Source organism: Saxophila tyrrhenica, assembly GCF_035928015.1.
Source record: "Saxophila tyrrhenica strain CCFEE 5935 chromosome Unknown scaffold_3, whole genome shotgun sequence".
In the NCBI taxonomy this organism is placed as follows: domain Eukaryota; kingdom Fungi; phylum Ascomycota; class Dothideomycetes; order Mycosphaerellales; family Extremaceae; genus Saxophila; species Saxophila tyrrhenica.
In genome coordinates, this window is record NW_027041735.1 from 914783 (window position 1) to 932627 (window position 17845).

Genomic DNA, 17845 nt, shown 5'->3' on the forward strand with positions numbered 1-17845 from the left:
TCGGAGGACGACGTGGGGCTTTATTGATCTAAGCCGCTCGGATCGTGACGCCACGTTCTTCCGCTGATAGTCACGAATTTCTGCCCAACTCCAATATTAGCTTGCTGCAAGATGTCGAACATGCAGGAAGCAGTCATCACTGGACGTGAGAGGTCAGAACTGCGTAAGAGTCATATTGTAGATTTGGTGCCTTCTATGTTTTGGCAGCTGGGAGCAGTGGAGATGCTTGTAGGTCTGGTATAGCCGTGGCACGACGAGGTATGAGGCATTGCAGCAGGTCTTCGTATATACACACTCTCGCGCTCTACATTCTGGCTTAATTGGAAACAAAAGTGAAATCAGAGTAGAAATATGGAACATAGCATGTGCACGTGACAAACTGCACGTGACCGCCAAGATCAATTCCCTTCCTGGCTAGCGGCTCGCCATCGCGACAACTCCAGCTCGAACGCCAGCTTGCAGCCGACTTTTTGACCACCATCAACTCCTTAATACCACCCCCTCCACCCACAGCGCCTGTTACGTCGTCACGAGTCTCATTCGCTCCTTTCGAACCTCTGCTTCTCCGTCGAAAGCTTTGCCCCCAATTCCATCCAGCGCCGAGCACAGCCCGGGCTGCAACAAGACGTCGACAACAGGAACACGGCGTTGCGCCAGTACAGCCATTTGATGCGGTTGTCCCGCTGAACACCACACATCATGGCTAACAGGCCGTTGCCCATCAAGTTCACGGAGATTCTCCAACTGAACTCCGTGGGCATCCTGGTGAGTCGGATCGCGGCGCAAACGAAAAGGAGAAGTTACGCAAGCTGACAAGCAGCAGCAACAATCGATAGGATTCAACTCGACAACATTAGAATCCGACCACTTCATATGTGTGCGCCAGAAGGCTGACGAGAATGCCTCGCCTGAGGTCATCATCGTCAACCTCAAGAATGGCAACAGCGTGATGAAGCGGCCCATCAAGGCCGACAGCGCTATTATGCACTGTGAGTCCGACTTCATTCCACCCCTGATCGCGCGCATTGGCTGATTATACGACTTTAGGGAACCGCGAAATCATTGCTCTCAAAGCAGGCGGCAGAACCCTTCAGATCTTCGACCTGGTGCAGAAGAGCAAGATCAAGAGCACGGGGATGGGAGAGGATGTGGTGTTCTGGAAGTGGCTGAGCGAGAGCTCTTTGGGACTTGTCACGGATACCAGCGTCTATCACTGGAACATCTTCGATCCATCGCAAACGCAACCGCAAAAGATGTTTGACCGCAACCAGAACCTCGCTGGCTGCCAGATCATCAACTACCGCGTGAGCGATGACGAGAAGTGGATGGTCGTGGTCGGCATCTCGCAGCAGCAAGGACGAGTTGTGGGTAGCATGCAGCTGTATTCCAAAGAGCGCGGTATCAGTCAAGCCATTGAGGGACATGCGGCGGCATTTGGCACTCTGCGTATGGAGGATGCTTCTTCGGACACCAAGCTCTTCACGTTTGCCAACCGCACGGCGACTGGCGCGAAGCTACACATCGTCGAGGTCGACCACCAGGCACCGAATCCCGTCTTCCAGAAGAAGGCAGTCGACATCTACTTCCCCGCCGAAGCAAACAGTGACTTCCCAGTCGCGATGCAGGTGTCGAAGAAGTACAAGGTCATCTACCTCGTGACCAAGTTCGGCTTCATTCATCTCTACGACCTCGAGACCGGTACCACCATCTTCATGAACCGCATTTCCAGCGACACCATCTTCACCACTGCGGCGGATGAGGAGTCTTCTGGCATTATCGGCGTGAACAGGAAGGGGCAGGTTTTGTCAGTCAGCGTCGACGACAACACCATCATCCCATACCTGCTGCAGAACTCCGAGAACGCAGAGCTGGCCTACAAGCTGGCATCAAGAGCTGGACTGCCGGGAGCCGACAACCTCTACCAGCAGCGCTTCGATCAGCTGTTCAACCAGGGAGACTTCACGGCAGCCGCCAAAGTCGCCGCCAACTCCCCACAAGGCTTCCTGCGCACGCCTCAGACTATAGAAAAGTTCAAGAATGCGCCTGCGCAGCAAGGGTCCTTGTCGGTCATCCTGCAGTACTTCGGCATGCTTCTTGATCAGGGCAAGCTGAACCAACACGAGACGTTGGAGCTTGCGAGGCCAGTACTTCAGCAGAACCGGAAGCATTTGCTCGAGAAGTGGATGGGTGAGGGCAAGCTTGGCTGCTCTGAGCAACTTGGTGATCTAGTCCGATTACACGACGTCGCACTCGCTGAGCGCATATACAAGGAGGCAGGAAGCAGTCAGAAGGTGATTGCAGCCATGGCCGAGTCGGGGAACTTCGATCAGATCCTGTCGTACTCGCAGTCGGTCGGCTACACCCCTGACTACAACTCGCTGCTCCAGCACATCACTCGGTACGTTCTCGAGCACCGAAAGTGCTATGCTGGTGATATCGTTGCTGACAATCTCTTTTCCACACAGTGTCAACCCGGAGAAGGGATCCGAGTTCGCCACTAGCATCGCGAAGGAGAATCCGGAGCTGCTCGACCTTGACCGGGCTGTCGATGTCTTCCAATCTCAAGGCATGATTCAGCAAGCAACTTCGTTCCTCCTCGATGTCCTTGGACAAAACAAGCCAGAGCAGGGCGCTCTCCAGACCCGTCTTCTCGAGATGAATTTACAGAGTGCACCGCAAGTCGCGGACGCCATTCTGGGCAACGAGATGTTCTCATACTACGACAGGCCGAGGATTGCGGCGCTCTGCGAAAATGCTGGCCTGCTGACCCGCGCTCTGGAGCATTACGAGGACCCAGCTTCGATCAAGAGGATCATTGTTCAGAGCGACCGCATTCCCGAAGAGTTCTTGATCAACTACTTCGGCAAGCTCACCGTCGAGCTGTCGCTGGAGTGCTTGGACGAGATGCTCAAGGTCAACATCCGCCAGAACTTGCAAGCGGTCATCAACATCGCGAAGAAGTACTCTGACCTCCTTGGACCTACTCGCATCATCGATCTGCTTGAGAAGTACCGTACTGCGGAGGGCCTCTACTTCTACCTTGGTGGTATCGTCAATCTTAGTGAGGACAAGGATGTCACCTTCAAGTACATCGAGGCGGCTACGAAGATGGGTCAGCTGCAGGAGGTTGAGCGCATCTGTCGGGAGAGGTATCTTCTCTTCCCATAAACCCATTTGTGATTCAAGATCGCTGCTAACAGATCTCTAGCAACTTCTACGACCCTGAGAAGGTCAAGAACTTCCTCAAAGAGCAACGACTGACCGAGCAGCTCCCTCTCATCATCGTCTGCGACCGCTTCGACTTCATCCACGACCTCGTGCTCTACCTGTACAAGAACCAGCAGTTCAAGTCGATCGAGGTGTACGTCCAGCGGGTCAACCCTGGCAAGGCTCCGGCTGTGATCGGGACTCTCATCGATTTGGATTGCGAGGAGTCTGTGATCAAGTCGCTGCTCGCATCCGTGCCGCCAGAGTCCATCCCGATCGACGAGCTTGTTGGCGAAGTCGAGAGCAGAAACCGTCTCAAGCTGCTTCTCCCGTTCTTGGAGTCCACGCTTGCGGCTGGAAATCAGCAGCAGGCTGTCTACAATGCGCTGGCGAAGATCTACATTGGTACGTATCAGACTGCACCCTTTCTCCGGGCCCTGGTCCGCCACTGTGCGACGACCACCATCTTGCCAAACTTTCTTTGCCCTCTCGGCGTCGGAGAACACGGTATCGGGCACAGCTCGCGCCCTGTTTAGGACCTGTTCTCCGAGCCCTGCAGTCCTCTCATTGCCTCCACAGCACCTTTCTCCTATCGTCGTGCCCGTCGCGCTTTCGGAGAATTCGATCACTTTATGAATCTGTGGGATAATTCGTACTGACTCCTCCTGAAGACAGCAACAATAACCCGGAGCAGTTCTTGAAAGAGAACAACATGTATGATACGTTGCAAGTTGGAAAGTACTGTGAGAAGCGGGATCCAAACCTTGCCTTCATCGCCTACCAGAAGGGCCAGAACGACCTCGAGCTCATCAGCATCACGAACGAGAACGCTATGTTCAAGGCCCAAGCACGATATCTGCTTGGTCGCGCCGACCCAGAGATCTGGCAATACGTTCTCTCGGACAACAACATGCATCGTCGGTCTCTGGTGGACCAGACCATCTCCACTGCCGTGCCGGAGAGCCAGGATCCTGAGCAGGTGTCTATCGCCGTCAAGGCGTTCATTGATTCTGACCTGCCAGTTGAGCTGATTGAGGTACGAACCATAGCGATAAAGCCTTGCCAAACCGTAACATTGCTAATGTCTCTCTCCTGTAGCTTCTCGAGAAGATCATCCTCGAGCCATCGACCTTCAGCGATAACTCCAACCTGCAAAACCTGCTCATGCTCACAGCCGCGAAGTCCGACCGAGGCCGTGTTGCAGGCTACATCCAGAGCCTTGACAACTACAGCCCCGATGACATTGCCCAGCAGTGTATTGAGGTTGGCATGTACGAGGAGGCATTCTTGATCTACAAGAAGGCCAACAACCACACGGAAGCCGCCAACGTCCTTGTGGAACACGTTGTCAGCATTGACCGAGCCCAGGAGTACGCTGACCAAGTCGATCTGCCGGAAGTATGGAGCAAGGTTGCGAAGGCTCAGCTCGACGGTCTCCGTGTCACGGATGCGATTGAGTCGTACATTCGAGCCCAAGATCCTTCGAACTTCCTTGAGGTCATCGAGACCGGCACGCATGCTGGCAAGGACGAAGAGCTCATCAAGTACCTGCGCATGGCCCGCAAGACTCTCCGCGAGCCTGCTGTCGACACCGGTCTCGCCTTCTGCTACGCCCGCACCGACCAACTGCCAGAGCTTGAGGAGTTCCTGCGCGGCACGAACGTCGCCAACATCGAGGAGTCTGGTGACAAGGCCTACGCAGAAGGCTACCACGAGGCTGCCAAGATCTTCTTCAGCTCCATCTCCAACTGGGCCAAGCTCGCGACCACGCTCGTTCACCTCGAAGACTACCAGGCGGCCGTGGAGTGCGCGAGAAAGGCCAACAGCGTCAAGGTTTGGAAGCAGGTCAACGAGGCGTGCGTGGCGAAGAAGGAATTCCGTCTTGCTCAGATCTGCGGTCTCAACCTCATCGTGCATGCGGATGAGCTGGCGGATCTTGTCAAGCAGTACGAGCGCAATGGGTACTTTGATGAGCTCATCTCCCTGCTTGAGGCTGGTCTGGGATTGGAGAGGGCACACATGGGAATGTTTACAGAGTTGGGCATCGCGCTCAGCAAGCATCATCCCGAGCGTGTGATGGAGCACCTGCGGATCTTCTGGAGCGTAAGTCCAAATCGACCTTCCCCGAGATACGATTGCTTGCTAACGTATTATTCAGAGGATCAACATACCCAAGATGATTCGCGCATGCGAGGATGCACACCTTTGGCCCGAGCTTGTCTTCCTGTACCAGCACTACGATGAGTACGACAACGCGGCTCTGGCGATGATGGAGCGCGCTGCCGATGCTTGGGAACACCACACGTTCAAGGAGACCATCGTGAAGTGTTCAAATGTCGAAGTGTATTATAGGTCAGATCCACAACCGTTTGCCATGCTGAGACACTTGCTGACCACATCAACCTTCTAGGGCCCTCAACTTCTACCTTCAGGAGCAGCCTTCTCTCATCACGGATCTTCTTCAAGCTCTTACGCCACGCATCGACGTCAATAGAGTCGTTCGCATGTTCGAGAAGTCGGACAACATCCCACTCATCAAGCCTTTCCTGCTCAACGTGCAGTCGCAGAACAAGCGCGCCGTCAACGATGCCATCAACGAGCTTCTCATCGAAGAGGAAGACCACAAGCAACTCCGCGACAGTGTTGAGAACTTCGACAACTACGAGGCTGTTGCGCTTGCCCAGCGGTTAGAGAAGCACGACCTCGTCTTCTTCAGGCAGATCGCTGCGAATATCTACCGCAAGAACAAGCGGTGGGACAAGTCGATCGCTCTGTCGAAGCAAGACAAGCTGTACAAGGACGCCATCGAGACTTCGGCCATGTCGGGCAAGACGGAGGTCGTCGAGGAGCTCATCCGATACGTAAGTCCACTCCATCATTTTCATAATTTGGCCTTCGCTAACAACCCTTGTAGTTCGTCGACATTGGCAGCAAAGAGTGCTACGTCGGCATGCTCTACGCCTGCTACGACCTCCTCCCGATGCACACCGTCATGGAAATGTCGTGGCGCCACGGCCTCAACGACTTCACCATGCCATTTATGATCAACTACATGGCACAGCAGTCGGCCACGATCTCGGAGTTGAAGCGTGACAACGATGAGCGCAAGGCTCGGGAGGCAGAAAACAAGCGACCTGAGGACGACGGGCCAATCTTGGGGGGCAGTCGTTTGATGCTCACGCAGGGAGGCATGCAGGCGCCTTCTCCAACACCGTATGGACAACCGAACGGCATCATGCCCCAGCCAACGGGCTACCGAGGTGGGTTTTGAAGTGTGAGATGATGGAGAGCGTTGCATGGACGGCAACAATCAGAGCTGTGGGTAGTTACGGAACGAGCGTGCATGGCCAGCGGGAGTTTTCGGCGAGGGAGCCAGTGTGGCTCAGGAACTGCTTGCCCTGTACAGTAGTGGAGAGAGAACATGTGATCTTAATCCCGAGTCTGCTATGTGATACTGTTGATCTGTTCCGTCTCACATGGTCTTCTGAACCTCTTTGTGTCTTGGAGAATAAGACATTCGAACGGTCTTTTACGTTTTGCTTTGGGTTGTTTACACCGGCAGCGGTGTGATAAGAAAAAGCATGTGGGTTCCCCATCGATAAGAAGGCGTGGCAGTGGCCCGTGAGGTGTTACATCATCAGATGAATGCTTTGTCGGGTTGGAGAAGCATTGAACGATGGTTGGAACAACGAACGTCTCCGTGGTATAGGACAAACTAGGAAGTAACATCAACGGGTACCTGAATATCAACCCGCTGCTTCGGGAGGACGTGGGACCAGGATAAAGCATTCCTGACGCCCGAACGCCCTCGGCCAGTGCGCGGTGCGCGGGGCTGGGTGGTGGAGATAGGAAAAGATGAGCTGCAAGTGGGAGCTCTTCCAAACTAGCTTACCATTGACGAGCTTCTTGCTTTTGCCTTGTCAACACAAAACTTCTCTCCCCTCTGAACGTGCCTGATTACCTCCTCCTGCAGTCCTCTTGGTCATCGCAGTGGTGTGGTCATATATCCTTATCCACTCGGGCGTGTCAACGTTCACTTAACACCACCTCCCCTCGCACATGCTATAACCATCCCACCTCCAACCAGCGTGGCATAAGCGACCCACCACTCTCCCCTCCCACCACCACCACCACCACCACCATGTCCGTCCTCGCCGAGCGCCCCGAAGGCGACTACGGCACCAGCGACCCCGACGGCGAGACCCACCATGGCAAAAACACCGTCCACCAGCGCCTGCGCGCCAACAGCTCCATCATGCAGCTGAAGAAGATCCTCGTCGCCAACCGCGGCGAGATCCCGATCCGGATCTTCCGGACGGCGCACGAGCTGTCGCTGCAGACGGTCGCGGTGTTCAGTTACGAGGATCGGTTGTCGATGCATCGGCAGAAGGCGGATGAGGCGTATGTGATTGGGAAGAGAGGGCAGTTTACGCCCGTGGGTGCGTATTTGGCGGGCGATGAGATTATTAGGATTGCTAAGGAGCATGGTGAGTTGGGTCTATATCTTTTCTTTCGAGGAGTGTGGCGGTGATGTGGAGTGGTTGGGTGGTGAACGGCTTTGGTCTTAAAAAGCTCTATGCCAGCATACAGATTGCCGGGCGTTGTCTCATTCTTGGGCGGGAGATGAACGGTGGTAGTTGATCTTTACTGACTATTTCGCAGACGTCCAGCTCATCCACCCTGGCTACGGCTTCCTGAGCGAAAACTACGAATTCGCCAAAGCGGTCGAGGACGCAGGTCTGATCTGGGTCGGACCTAGCCCAAAGACGATCAACGATCTCGGCGACAAGGTGTCAGCGCGTGAGCTTGCTTTCAAGGCGAACATCCCTACCGTGCCAGGCACACCAGGCCCCGTGGCTAGGTACGAGGCCGCCAAAGACTTTACGGACGAACATGGCTTCCCAATCATCATCAAGGCTGCGTTCGGCGGAGGCGGGCGAGGCATGCGTGTGGTCTGGAAGCAGGAGGACCTCAAGGACTCCTTCGAGCGCGCGACGTCTGAGGCCAAATCCGCTTTCGGCAACGAGACTGTCTTCATCGAACGCTTCCTATACCGACCAAAGCACATTGAGGTGCAGCTGCTCGGTGACAGCCATGGCAACGTGGTCCACCTGTTCGAGCGAGACTGCTCCGTGCAGCGCAGACATCAGAAGGTGGTTGAGATGGGACCTGCAAAAGACCTTAACCCTGAGACTCGCGACAACATTCTGAATGACGCCGTGAAGCTCGCGAAACAAGCCAACTACCGCAACGCAGGTACCGCAGAGTTCTTGGTTGACCAAGAGGGACGCTACTACTTCATTGAGATCAACCCGCGTATTCAGGTCGAGCACACTGTTACGGAGGAGATTACTGGCATCGACATTGTCGCCGCTCAGATCCAGATCGCGGCTGGCGCATCATTGCAGCAGCTTGGGTTGACGCAGGACCGGATCTCTACGCGCGGATTTGCGATCCAGTGCCGTATTACTACTGAAGACCCGGCACAGAATTTCAGCCCTGATAGCGGCAAAATTGAGGTTTATCGCTCAGCTGGCGGGAACGGTGAGTCTCGAATGCTGTGGAGGAGACAACATGTTGCTGACTATTATATATAGGCGTCCGTCTCGATGGTGGGAACGGTTTTGCCGGCGCTATCATTACACCACATTACGACAGTATGTTGGTGAAGTGCACATGCCACGGCTCAACCTACGAGATCGTGCGCAGGAAGATGCTGCGAGCACTCGTCGAGTTCCGAATCCGAGGCGTCAAGACCAACATCCCCTTCCTTACCTCCCTCCTCTCCAACCCTACGTTCATCGAGGGCACCTGCTGGACGACCTTTATCGACGACACGCCATCTCTTTTCTCCCTCATCGGCAGCCAAAACCGCGCACAGAAGCTGCTCATGTACCTCGGCGACATCGCAGTCAACGGCAGCCAGATCAAAGGTCAAATCGGCGAGTCAAAGTTCAAGGGCGACATCGTCAAGCCAGTCTTGAAAGACGAGAAGGGCAACAACCTCAACGTCTCTGAGCCTTGCAAAACCGGCTGGCGCAACATCCTCGTCGACCAAGGTCCAGAAGCTTTTGCCAAAGCCGTCCGCAAGAACAAGGGCTGCTTGCTCATGGACACCACATGGCGCGACGCCCATCAATCACTCCTCGCGACCCGCGTCCGAACCGTCGACATCTGCGAGATTGCACAAGAGACCAGCCATGCCCTCAGCAACGCCTGGGCGCTCGAATGCTGGGGCGGCGCAACTTTCGACGTCGCCATGCGTTTCCTGTACGAAGACCCATGGGATCGGTTGAGGAAGATGAGGAAGCTGGTGCCGAATATTCCATTCCAGATGCTGCTGCGTGGCGCCAATGGTGTGGCGTACTCCTCGCTACCGGACAATGCGATCTTCCACTTCTGCGAGCAGGCGAAGAAGAACGGCATGGATATTTTCAGGGTACGTCAAACTGACGGGTGAAAGGGTTCTCTGAGACACGTCCAATGTTTGAGGACAGTGCGGCGCTCTGAGACCTTGTCACCTCCCCTGAAACCGTCGAGACACCTGCTAACCCTTCTACCCTGCACTCTAGGTATTCGATGCCCTAAATGACGTGGAGCAGCTCGAGGTGGGCATGAAAGCGGTGTTGAAGGCTGGGGGTGTTGCTGAGGGGGCGTTGTGCTACTCCGGTGATAGTAAGTGTTCCTGTAGCCCCCTGGGCGCGAATGGGAGTCGGGAGGCCAGATTTCTCCCACAGTAGACTGCCGCTGGTGGTGCTCATGAGTTCGATAAGCTCTTGCAGGAGGCAGTCTGGATGCTCGAGATGGGTTTACTGACTTTTGCTCACAGTGCTGAACCCCAACAAGAAGTACAACTACGACTATTACATGGACCTCGTCGACAAGATCGTGGGCATGGGCGCGCACATCCTCGGTATCAAGGACATGGCAGGCGTGCTGAAGCCCAAGGCTGCTACTATGCTGGTCGGCGGCATCCGCAAGAAGTACCCAGACCTTCCCATCCACGTCCACACGCACGACTCTGCAGGCACTGGCGTTGCTTCTATGGTTGCTTGCGCTCAAGCCGGCGCCGATGCGGTCGATGCGGCTACAGACAGCATGTCCGGCACGACTTCACAACCCAGCATCGGTGCCATTCTGGCGTCACTCGAGGGCACTGAGCACGACCCGGGTCTCAATTCCACGCACGTGCGCGCTCTCGACCAATACTGGGCGCAAGTGAGGATGATGTACTCTCCGTTCGAAGCCTGGTTGACTGGTCCCGACCCAGAGGTGTACGAGCACGAGATTCCTGGTGGTCAGCTCACCAACCTCATCTTCCAAGCGGCTCAGCAAGGTCTTGGGAGTCAGTGGGCACAGACGAAGAAGGCGTACGAAGACGCGAACCGGATCCTAGGCGATATCGTCAAGGTCACACCCACCTCTAAGGTCGTTGGTGACCTCGCGCAGTTCATGGTGTCGAATGGCCTCACCTACCAGGAGACTATCGACAAGGCCGAAGAACTCGACTTCCCGTCCTCGGTCCTTGAATTCTTCGAGGGCCTCATGGGCCAGCCATATGGCGGCTTCCCAGAGCCTCTCCGCACACGCGCTCTCCGTGACCGACGCAAGATGGACAAGCGACCAGGCCTCTACCTCGACCCCATCAACTTCGACGATGTGCGCAAGAAGCTGAAGGAGCAGTACGGCGGCTGCTCGGAGACGGACGTGGCCAGCTACGTCATGTACTCGAAGGTCTTCGAAGACTACAGGGAATTCTGCTCCAAGTACGGCGATCTCTCCGTCCTGCCTACTCGCTACTTCCTGAACAAGCCAGAGGTTGGCGAGGAGTTCAGCGTCGAGCTCGAGAAGGGCAAGGTGCTGATCCTGAAGCTTCTGGCTGTCGGCCCACTGAGCACGCAGACTGGTCAACGCGAGGTGTTCTTCGAGCTGAACGGTGAAATGCGATCAGTCGCTGTGGATGATCAACACGCAGCCATTGAGACTGTAAGCAGGCCGAAGGCGGATGCCAACGACAGCAACCAGGTTGGTGCGCCGATGAGCGGTGTGGTGATTGAGGTGCGGGTGAAGCAGGATGCGGAGGTCAGCAAGGGCGATCCTATTGCTATCTTGAGTGCTATGAAGATGGTATGTCTATCCCGCCTCGAACACGCACTTTGTGACGAGGAAGCTAACGTGTGCGACAGGAAATGGTCATCAGCGCGCCTCATTCAGGCAAGGTGGGCGACTTGGGCGTCAAGAGTGGTGACTCGGTCGATAGCCAGGATCTCATTTGCAAGATTGTCAAGTGATGGGGCTGTTGGAGCTGAGTTGGAAATTTATGCTACTATGAAGACGGCTCATGGGTGTAGCGGCGCAGCAAGAAGACCTAGCAGAGCAATCAACCTATCATGTCAACAGCTTTCTTGTCCACATCACGAGGCAGCAGAAGTGTGTGTCTTCCAATGTTCCAGACTTCCCTTCTCAAAAGCTTCGCCAGCTCAAGCTTTCCCACATGACGTTCTCGACTTCCACCTCTTCCCTGCGTTTCACCAGCTTCGTGTTCTCCATCGCGCAATCCAATCACCAACCGGCAGCAGCTGCCTGTGTCAGCAAATGCCATCATCTTGCGTATCACGCTTGTCACGATCGTGCAGGATCTCGTGAAGAGATCTTTACAGACCAATGGCTGACGCACGATCTGGGTGCTAATCACCCTAGGAGGTAATGTTTGTCCGCTCGGCCCCTTGCGGACGATGGCACGCGGTGTCGGGCGTACAGGAACTAGTTGGATGCAGTGAGTCTGGCTTCGTGGCTTGTGAGTGCGTGACTTCTGCAGATTCTCTTTGTCTTTGGAGCTCTAGAAGGTCGTCATCAATCACGCCCTTTCTCTTTCTACCATCAACAACACAACACACAGCTTCCCAACAAGACTACAGACTACAAGACCACCACTATGTCCTCTCAACAGCCTCAAGACGGAGTGGGCGACCACAACCCCATGACCAGCGTGAAGCACGACGGCCGCAGCGTAAGTCCCTCTTAGCCATCCCGACGTCTCAATATCAGGCTAGATTGCTAATACTTCCTAGTCCTCCGGCCAGCTCTTCAACAGTATGGAGCAAGCTAAGCGTCACCCCGAGAACGACAGGGCCGAGACCAAGCGCCAGAGTCTTGCGGACCAGTCTGAGCCCAAGGGAGCTTTGGGGAACGTGTGGGATAGGTGGGTGCTCACTGCAACGAACTGTTGGCTCTTATGAATTGCTGACTTTTGATGCGTAGTATGACGAAGCCACAGCCGAAGTAGCGTGTGGATTGGGGAATGTAGACGAAAGCATCCATCATAACAACTTTGCTCAGCATTCGGTCTCTGTCCTCATCCAGCTGCTAGTCTCCGGCCTGCTACGAACCTCTCGGAAACCCTGTCGATCCCTGAGGGTTTGCCATTCACAAATGCACTGCATCTCTCTTCACCAGCTCCACAATCTTCTTCCAGAGCATCATGTCCATCATCGCCATAGCATGAGCGGTTTCGGTATCTCCACCGACCCACGCCCCATCCCCGCCCTCCGTCTGACCTCCCAGACCGCGCCGTTGGTGGTCGCGCTCGATCTCTTCCGTCGTGCCGATACCCACAGTTTCCTCCATGGTGAGATTTGTCATGCGCTCTATTGTGTGCCCAACAATGTCGTCCTGGGCTTCCTGAGCCGAGAACTTTTCTTTCGCATCCTCCAAACTGCGTTCCGCTCAAGACGCTTCACCTCCTGAGCCGTAGCAGACTCTCCAGTCTTCCGAACCGCCACCATCCATGTCGCACATAGTCAGGTCGTCCATACGCTTCGTCGTACTGATCACCTCCGTCTTGGCGTCCGAAGGAACGATCTGATCATACATGTAACCACTATAATCTCAGTATTAGTGAAGGCCAAAATCAGAACCTGATCGAACTGCTTACCTGTGCAACTTCTTCCTTTCCCTCCCTCATACGGACAACACACGCGCGGCGATCGGCCTCGATATCGAGCGTGCGGTACTCGACAGCACGCTCCCTGAGCTGCGGACACAAAGTCCCCATAACGAGCTCGCTAACCATGAAAACCTGCTTGTCGGAAGAGTAGACAACCATGTTCGTGAGTTCACCAGCCTGGGTCTTGAAGTCGTTCTTGAGGCTCAAGACAATCTGTTCTGGTTCGGTTGGCAGCGTGCCATAGCGAGGTGCCTGGTCAAAGAGATGGCTTCGATACCACACCCTGTCCGCGGCCATGAAATCGTCTTGTAGGCGCTTGATGATTCGTTCCATAACCGTCTCTAGTGTTTGGAGGGTATGGTCAGTTCGGAGAGGTTGCTGAGAGTTATTTGGTATGAGTAGGTGAAGAATCGGGATTGTACGTGTGAGGAGGGCGCCATACAAGGGCCAATCGGCAAGCTTTGACTCACCCTAGAGCCGGAACGGGCAGGAAGAGCATGTGAAAAGACATGCGAAAAGGCATGTGAAAAGGCATGTGAATGGAAAGCAGACGTACCGTTCACACTCGATAGTGGTGGCTAGATTGGAAAGACCGCTTGGTCACAGAGTAGCTTTGACCTTCTGCTCGAGTGGCCAAACCATGCTTCTCCGAGCCAGCAGCCAGTCTTCGATCTCCCAGCACCTCTACCGTTACCCTTTCAGACTTGGAGAAGCCCTGCAGACCCGAGTACCAATCCCCTCCCCTCAGCTTTTTGAAAGCACACCCTTCCACTTCTTCGTACGTTCCCTGGGCCTGCTGTACCAGCGGGCCAGCGCCTCCTGCGTAAACCCCTTTCCCATCTCGTCGAAAGGGTCAGTAGACTTTTCGCCGTCTTCCACCGTCTTGTCCTCAGCAATACCCTTGCCATAGTCACCACCGTCCGCCATCGCCACATCAACACTCGCTCGATCGTCCACAGTAAAATCGTTCATATCCTGCGTCGTGCGCTGAAGCATCCGCTCGCTTCTCCACCTGGAGGGCATCTCGTAGACCTCGTCGAGGAACTAGCAAGCAAGCAATCTCTGTCAGCGAGAGGAATTCTGTGGCGCTCGATGGGATCAACCGTACCTTGCTGATCTCGTCTCCAGTTTCGTTCAGCAACATATGCTTCTGCACCTTTCCAAAGTCGGCACAGCGCCACATGAGGTGCGGGCATTTTTTCTCGAGCACCATCTGGTGGACTTTGAACAGGCGGCCATCAGAGGATTGGATGGTGAGGTCGGAGTGTTCGCCGGTCCTGTACCCGTCCTGTATGATCTCGGAGGTGGTGGGCATGCACGGCATGGTAGCGGGATGATGTCCTGAATTCTCAGGACAGAGGTACGAAAGCGTGGTCTTGTTGGGGAGGGGCGCGCAGTCTTGTAGCGAAACCTGCTGGACGGCCGCTGGAAATTGGCAATCACATGTAACATTCACTAATCTGGAAGCGCACGTGATACTCATGTGAAGAAATTGATGAAGGTTGTTGAGGACTCACAAGATCCAAGCCATAGCCTCCTTCGAACCAGCAGCCGGTCTTCGATTAACCTCCCGTCAGATTGTCAGCAGTCAGTTGTCCTTGACAGTGAGACCTCTGCCATCCGTCCAATCATCTCATGCTTCTCCTCTCTCGCCGCATCCCCTCCTCCTCGCCCTGCGCTCCGAATTGCGCTCCAGACGAGCTATCTCCCGGTGGATAGCACGTCTAGCAACAGCTGAAGCCTCGAGAGCCAACTCATCTTCACTCTTCTCCTCCATAGTAAGGTCCTCCGTACGCTTCGTCGTAGCACCCAAGTCGTCTTTCGCCTCGGAGAAGGCGATCTTGTCGTATGCCTCATCGAGCAACTGTTAACACCAGATCAGTCCTGCTTAACGTCCAAGCTATAGCCGGACCTCCTACCTTCGCAACCTCGTCTCCACTCTCCCTCATCACACACCCGCAGAGAACCTGACCGTTCTCAAAAGTGAACTCTTGGTCCGCAGCAGCGCGCTCGTTCAGCTTCGGGCACAAGGCCCTTAGAACAATCTCCTGAACTTTGAACTGGCGACCATCGGAGGAGGCGGTGATCATCTGTGTATTTGCCGGCCTGAGTTTTGAAGTCGTCCTTGTAGCGCATGACGACTTGTTCGAGCGCAGGTGACGTCGTGAAGGTGCGCGTTTGCTGGTTAGGGTTGCTGGGGAAGGTGTTGCTGTTCATGATGACGAAGTCGAGCTGCATGAGCTTGATGACCTGGTTCATGGCGGGAGTGGTGCAGTGCTTGCAGCAGCGTGGGTCTGCCGCTTGTGCGCAGGCGCAGTGGATGTGAAGATTCCAAGCGTGGGAATACAGCCTGGGGAGAATAGTGGACTCGCAGACTTTCGCTCGTGCTAACGCCCGATTGGGCAGAAAGCGCACGTGATACGCAAGCGAAAGGTCCTCGCCCACTACTTCTGATCAAAGCGACTGCGCCTCTTACCCTCTCCCCCACCACCGCTTTTCGGCGTCCCCACCGTACTGCTCCCACCAGCCTTCGCCGACACAAACTCCACCTTCTCCCTCTCCTTCGCCTTCTTCTTCCGCCACCGCTCATTCTCCTTCGCCAATGCCTCAACATAATGCCCCTCGCCCCATCTTACCGGAACTCCTCCTACCTCCTCATCCAGCGTACTACGATAGCTGTCCTCCTGACTCACGCCCGCGAACTCCATCAGCTTGGGTAGCAGACTCGGGTTGCGGAGCGAGGAAGAGGATTGGAGACGAGCGTTGAAATGTACGCCTTTCTGCTTGAGCTCGAGGAAGCGCTCGAACTTCTTCGTGGTGGCGGAGAGGGCAGCTAGGGAGTCAGGTGAGGTCGGCCGCGGCGGGGACGGCGGAATGTCGAAGTTCGGGTGGGCGGGCATTGTGAGGTTGCGGATGCGGGTGCGGGTAGACGTGTAGGGTGATAGAGGTGGAGTGACCGGAGCTGAACTTGTGGTGGTAGCGTTGGGGGGTGCTGTACCTGGTCCTGGTGCTGGTCCGGGAAGTGGTTGTGCTGCGGGGGTCGATTGCTTGACAGGATCGTCTGGCTGAGGTTGAGGTGGGGTTGCCGTTACAGCATCCACTGCTGATCTTGATGTTTCACTGGCGGCGCTACTGTTGACTGTCGTTGCTCCGGTCGTTTCGTTCGCCGCAGTCTTCGCTATCTGGCATGCCACACATTGTTAGTAGGTATCCGTTGCCTTTCAGTGGTTGAAATATGTCATGGCCTACCTTGGCTGGCTTCTGTGGTTTGATTTCGTCGTCATCGCTACTCTCGTAGCCCACCAGCGCATTCATCTTGCCAACGATCGTGTTGGCTCAAGCATGTGAAAGTGGTGGAGTTGTAGTTGGAAGTAAAGCTAGAATTCTGCCGCCACCTGACTCGCTCACCGCCTTTGAGCGAGCTTCACGCGTCAGTGCTCGCGGCCTGCTGGACTTCATTGCTGCTGTTTCCAATACACAACTCACATCCCGACCAGCAACACCAAGTTTCAACCTTGATATCAGCCTCACTATCGCCGACGAAGTGACACACCACGCGCCATCCTGGTTACCATCGTACGATCGCCACCACCATGAACCACTTCCCCGAAGCCTGGGGCAGAGTACGTCGCGAATGAGCTGCTTCTATACCACGCTCATCCACTAACAACATAACCAGCCCCGCGACGACATCTACGGCTCCTATAACGCATCCTATCTCCCTCAGTCCCGCGGTGGTCTCCAATCGCACCATCAACCAACCACCCATACCCAACAACCCATCGTAACCGGCACCTCCGTCCTCGCCCTCAAGTTCAGCACCGGCGTCGTCATCGCCGCCGACAATCTCGCCTCGTACGGCTCCCTCGCCCGCTTCACCGACGTCCACCGTCTCAAACCCTTCAACAAGCGCGCTGTCGTCGGCTTCGGCGGCGATGTGAGCGATATGCAATACCTCGACCGCCTGCTCAACAGCCTGGACGTCGAGGAGAACTATACCTCTCCCACAGGTGATGCGAAGAGCGACGACGATAGAGCGCTAGTGGATGCGCCGTTGATGAGCGCGAAGAACCTGCACACGTATCTCGCAAAGGTCATGTACAAGAGGCGGACGGACTTCAACCCGCTGTGGAATGCGCTATTAGTGTGCGGACTGGACGAGAAGGACCAGCCGTTCCTTGCGAGCGCGGATCTGCTGGGCACGACGTTTTCGGCCCCGAGTATGGCGACAGGGTTCGGAGCGCATTTGGCGCAGCCACTTCTGCGGAGGGTGGCGCCGGACGAGGCGGCGACGCAGGAGCTGAGCAAGGAGAAGGCGGTGGAGGCGATCAAGGAGTGCATGAAGGTGCTTTTCTACCGCGATGCGAGGAGTATGAATGAGTATTCCGTTGCGGTGATTGACCAGAGTGGCGTGGAGCTGAAGGAGGACGAGAAGTTGGAGAACCAGAGCTGGGCGTTTGCGGATCGCATCAAGGGGTACGGGACGCAGACGGTGTGATGAGTGGTGGGGACAGGAGTAGTGCGAGGCAAGCGTGGTGAGTGTTCATGCATGAAATCCGGAGTCACTAGAGCGTGCGCGTTGATGGCATGGCTGAGATGGCTTTACTGTACTATATAGCCGCAGCATACGACAGCGTAAACCTGCAGCTAACATCTCTTGCATTGCATATCGTTCCACACTCTCCACTCTTG

At 55.4% G+C, this 17845-nt stretch overlaps 9 protein-coding genes across 9 annotated transcripts; 4 read left to right on the forward strand and 5 right to left on the reverse strand.

Moving 5' to 3' along the window:
• Nucleotides 1-699: 699 nt before the first annotated feature.
• Nucleotides 700-6478, forward strand: CHC1 (Clathrin heavy chain; the record flags this gene model as incomplete). The annotated part of the gene is made up of 10 exons (XM_064799552.1): nucleotides 700-765; nucleotides 824-989; nucleotides 1048-2398; nucleotides 2466-3149; nucleotides 3209-3612; nucleotides 3879-4243; nucleotides 4306-5310; nucleotides 5366-5559; nucleotides 5618-6068; nucleotides 6122-6478. The coding sequence occupies 10 exons, from the start codon at nucleotides 700-702 to the stop codon at nucleotides 6476-6478; spliced, it is 5043 nt and encodes a 1680-aa protein (XP_064662307.1).
• Nucleotides 6479-7348: 870 nt separating this feature from the next.
• PYC1 (pyruvate carboxylase) lies at nucleotides 7349-11498 on the forward strand (the record flags this gene model as incomplete). Its single annotated transcript, XM_064799553.1, has 6 exons — nucleotides 7349-7694; nucleotides 7870-8751; nucleotides 8805-9646; nucleotides 9780-9882; nucleotides 10037-11334; nucleotides 11394-11498. 6 exons carry the CDS (start codon nucleotides 7349-7351, stop codon nucleotides 11496-11498), a joined length of 3576 nt encoding a protein of 1191 aa, XP_064662308.1.
• Nucleotides 11499-12142: 644 nt separating this feature from the next.
• LTR77_002295 (uncharacterized protein) lies at nucleotides 12143-12493 on the forward strand (the record flags this gene model as incomplete). Its single annotated transcript, XM_064799554.1, has 3 exons — nucleotides 12143-12217; nucleotides 12279-12409; nucleotides 12469-12493. 3 exons carry the CDS (start codon nucleotides 12143-12145, stop codon nucleotides 12491-12493), a joined length of 231 nt encoding a protein of 76 aa, XP_064662309.1.
• A 140-nt stretch (nucleotides 12494-12633) lies between these two features.
• On the reverse strand, nucleotides 12634-12834 carry LTR77_002296 (uncharacterized protein; the record flags this gene model as incomplete). Its single annotated transcript, XM_064799555.1, has 1 exon — nucleotides 12634-12834. The coding sequence occupies one exon, from the start codon at nucleotides 12832-12834 to the stop codon at nucleotides 12634-12636; it is 201 nt and encodes a 66-aa protein (XP_064662310.1).
• A 99-nt stretch (nucleotides 12835-12933) lies between these two features.
• LTR77_002297 (uncharacterized protein) lies at nucleotides 12934-13486 on the reverse strand (the record flags this gene model as incomplete). The annotated part of the gene is made up of 2 exons (XM_064799556.1): nucleotides 12934-13068; nucleotides 13142-13486. 2 exons carry the CDS (start codon nucleotides 13484-13486, stop codon nucleotides 12934-12936), a joined length of 480 nt encoding a protein of 159 aa, XP_064662311.1.
• Nucleotides 13487-13897: 411 nt separating this feature from the next.
• On the reverse strand, nucleotides 13898-14477 carry LTR77_002298 (uncharacterized protein; the record flags this gene model as incomplete). The annotated part of the gene is made up of 2 exons (XM_064799557.1): nucleotides 13898-14197; nucleotides 14262-14477. 2 exons carry the CDS (start codon nucleotides 14475-14477, stop codon nucleotides 13898-13900), a joined length of 516 nt encoding a protein of 171 aa, XP_064662312.1.
• A 309-nt stretch (nucleotides 14478-14786) lies between these two features.
• LTR77_002299 (uncharacterized protein) lies at nucleotides 14787-15412 on the reverse strand (the record flags this gene model as incomplete). The annotated part of the gene is made up of 3 exons (XM_064799558.1): nucleotides 14787-15017; nucleotides 15073-15259; nucleotides 15315-15412. 3 exons carry the CDS (start codon nucleotides 15410-15412, stop codon nucleotides 14787-14789), a joined length of 516 nt encoding a protein of 171 aa, XP_064662313.1.
• A 185-nt stretch (nucleotides 15413-15597) lies between these two features.
• On the reverse strand, nucleotides 15598-16468 carry LTR77_002300 (uncharacterized protein; the record flags this gene model as incomplete). Its single annotated transcript, XM_064799559.1, has 2 exons — nucleotides 15598-16335; nucleotides 16403-16468. 2 exons carry the CDS (start codon nucleotides 16466-16468, stop codon nucleotides 15598-15600), a joined length of 804 nt encoding a protein of 267 aa, XP_064662314.1.
• Nucleotides 16469-16746: 278 nt separating this feature from the next.
• Nucleotides 16747-17651, forward strand: PRE4 (Proteasome subunit beta type-7; the record flags this gene model as incomplete). The annotated part of the gene is made up of 2 exons (XM_064799560.1): nucleotides 16747-16776; nucleotides 16833-17651. 2 exons carry the CDS (start codon nucleotides 16747-16749, stop codon nucleotides 17649-17651), a joined length of 849 nt encoding a protein of 282 aa, XP_064662315.1.
• Between the last annotated feature and the right edge of the window lie 194 nt (nucleotides 17652-17845).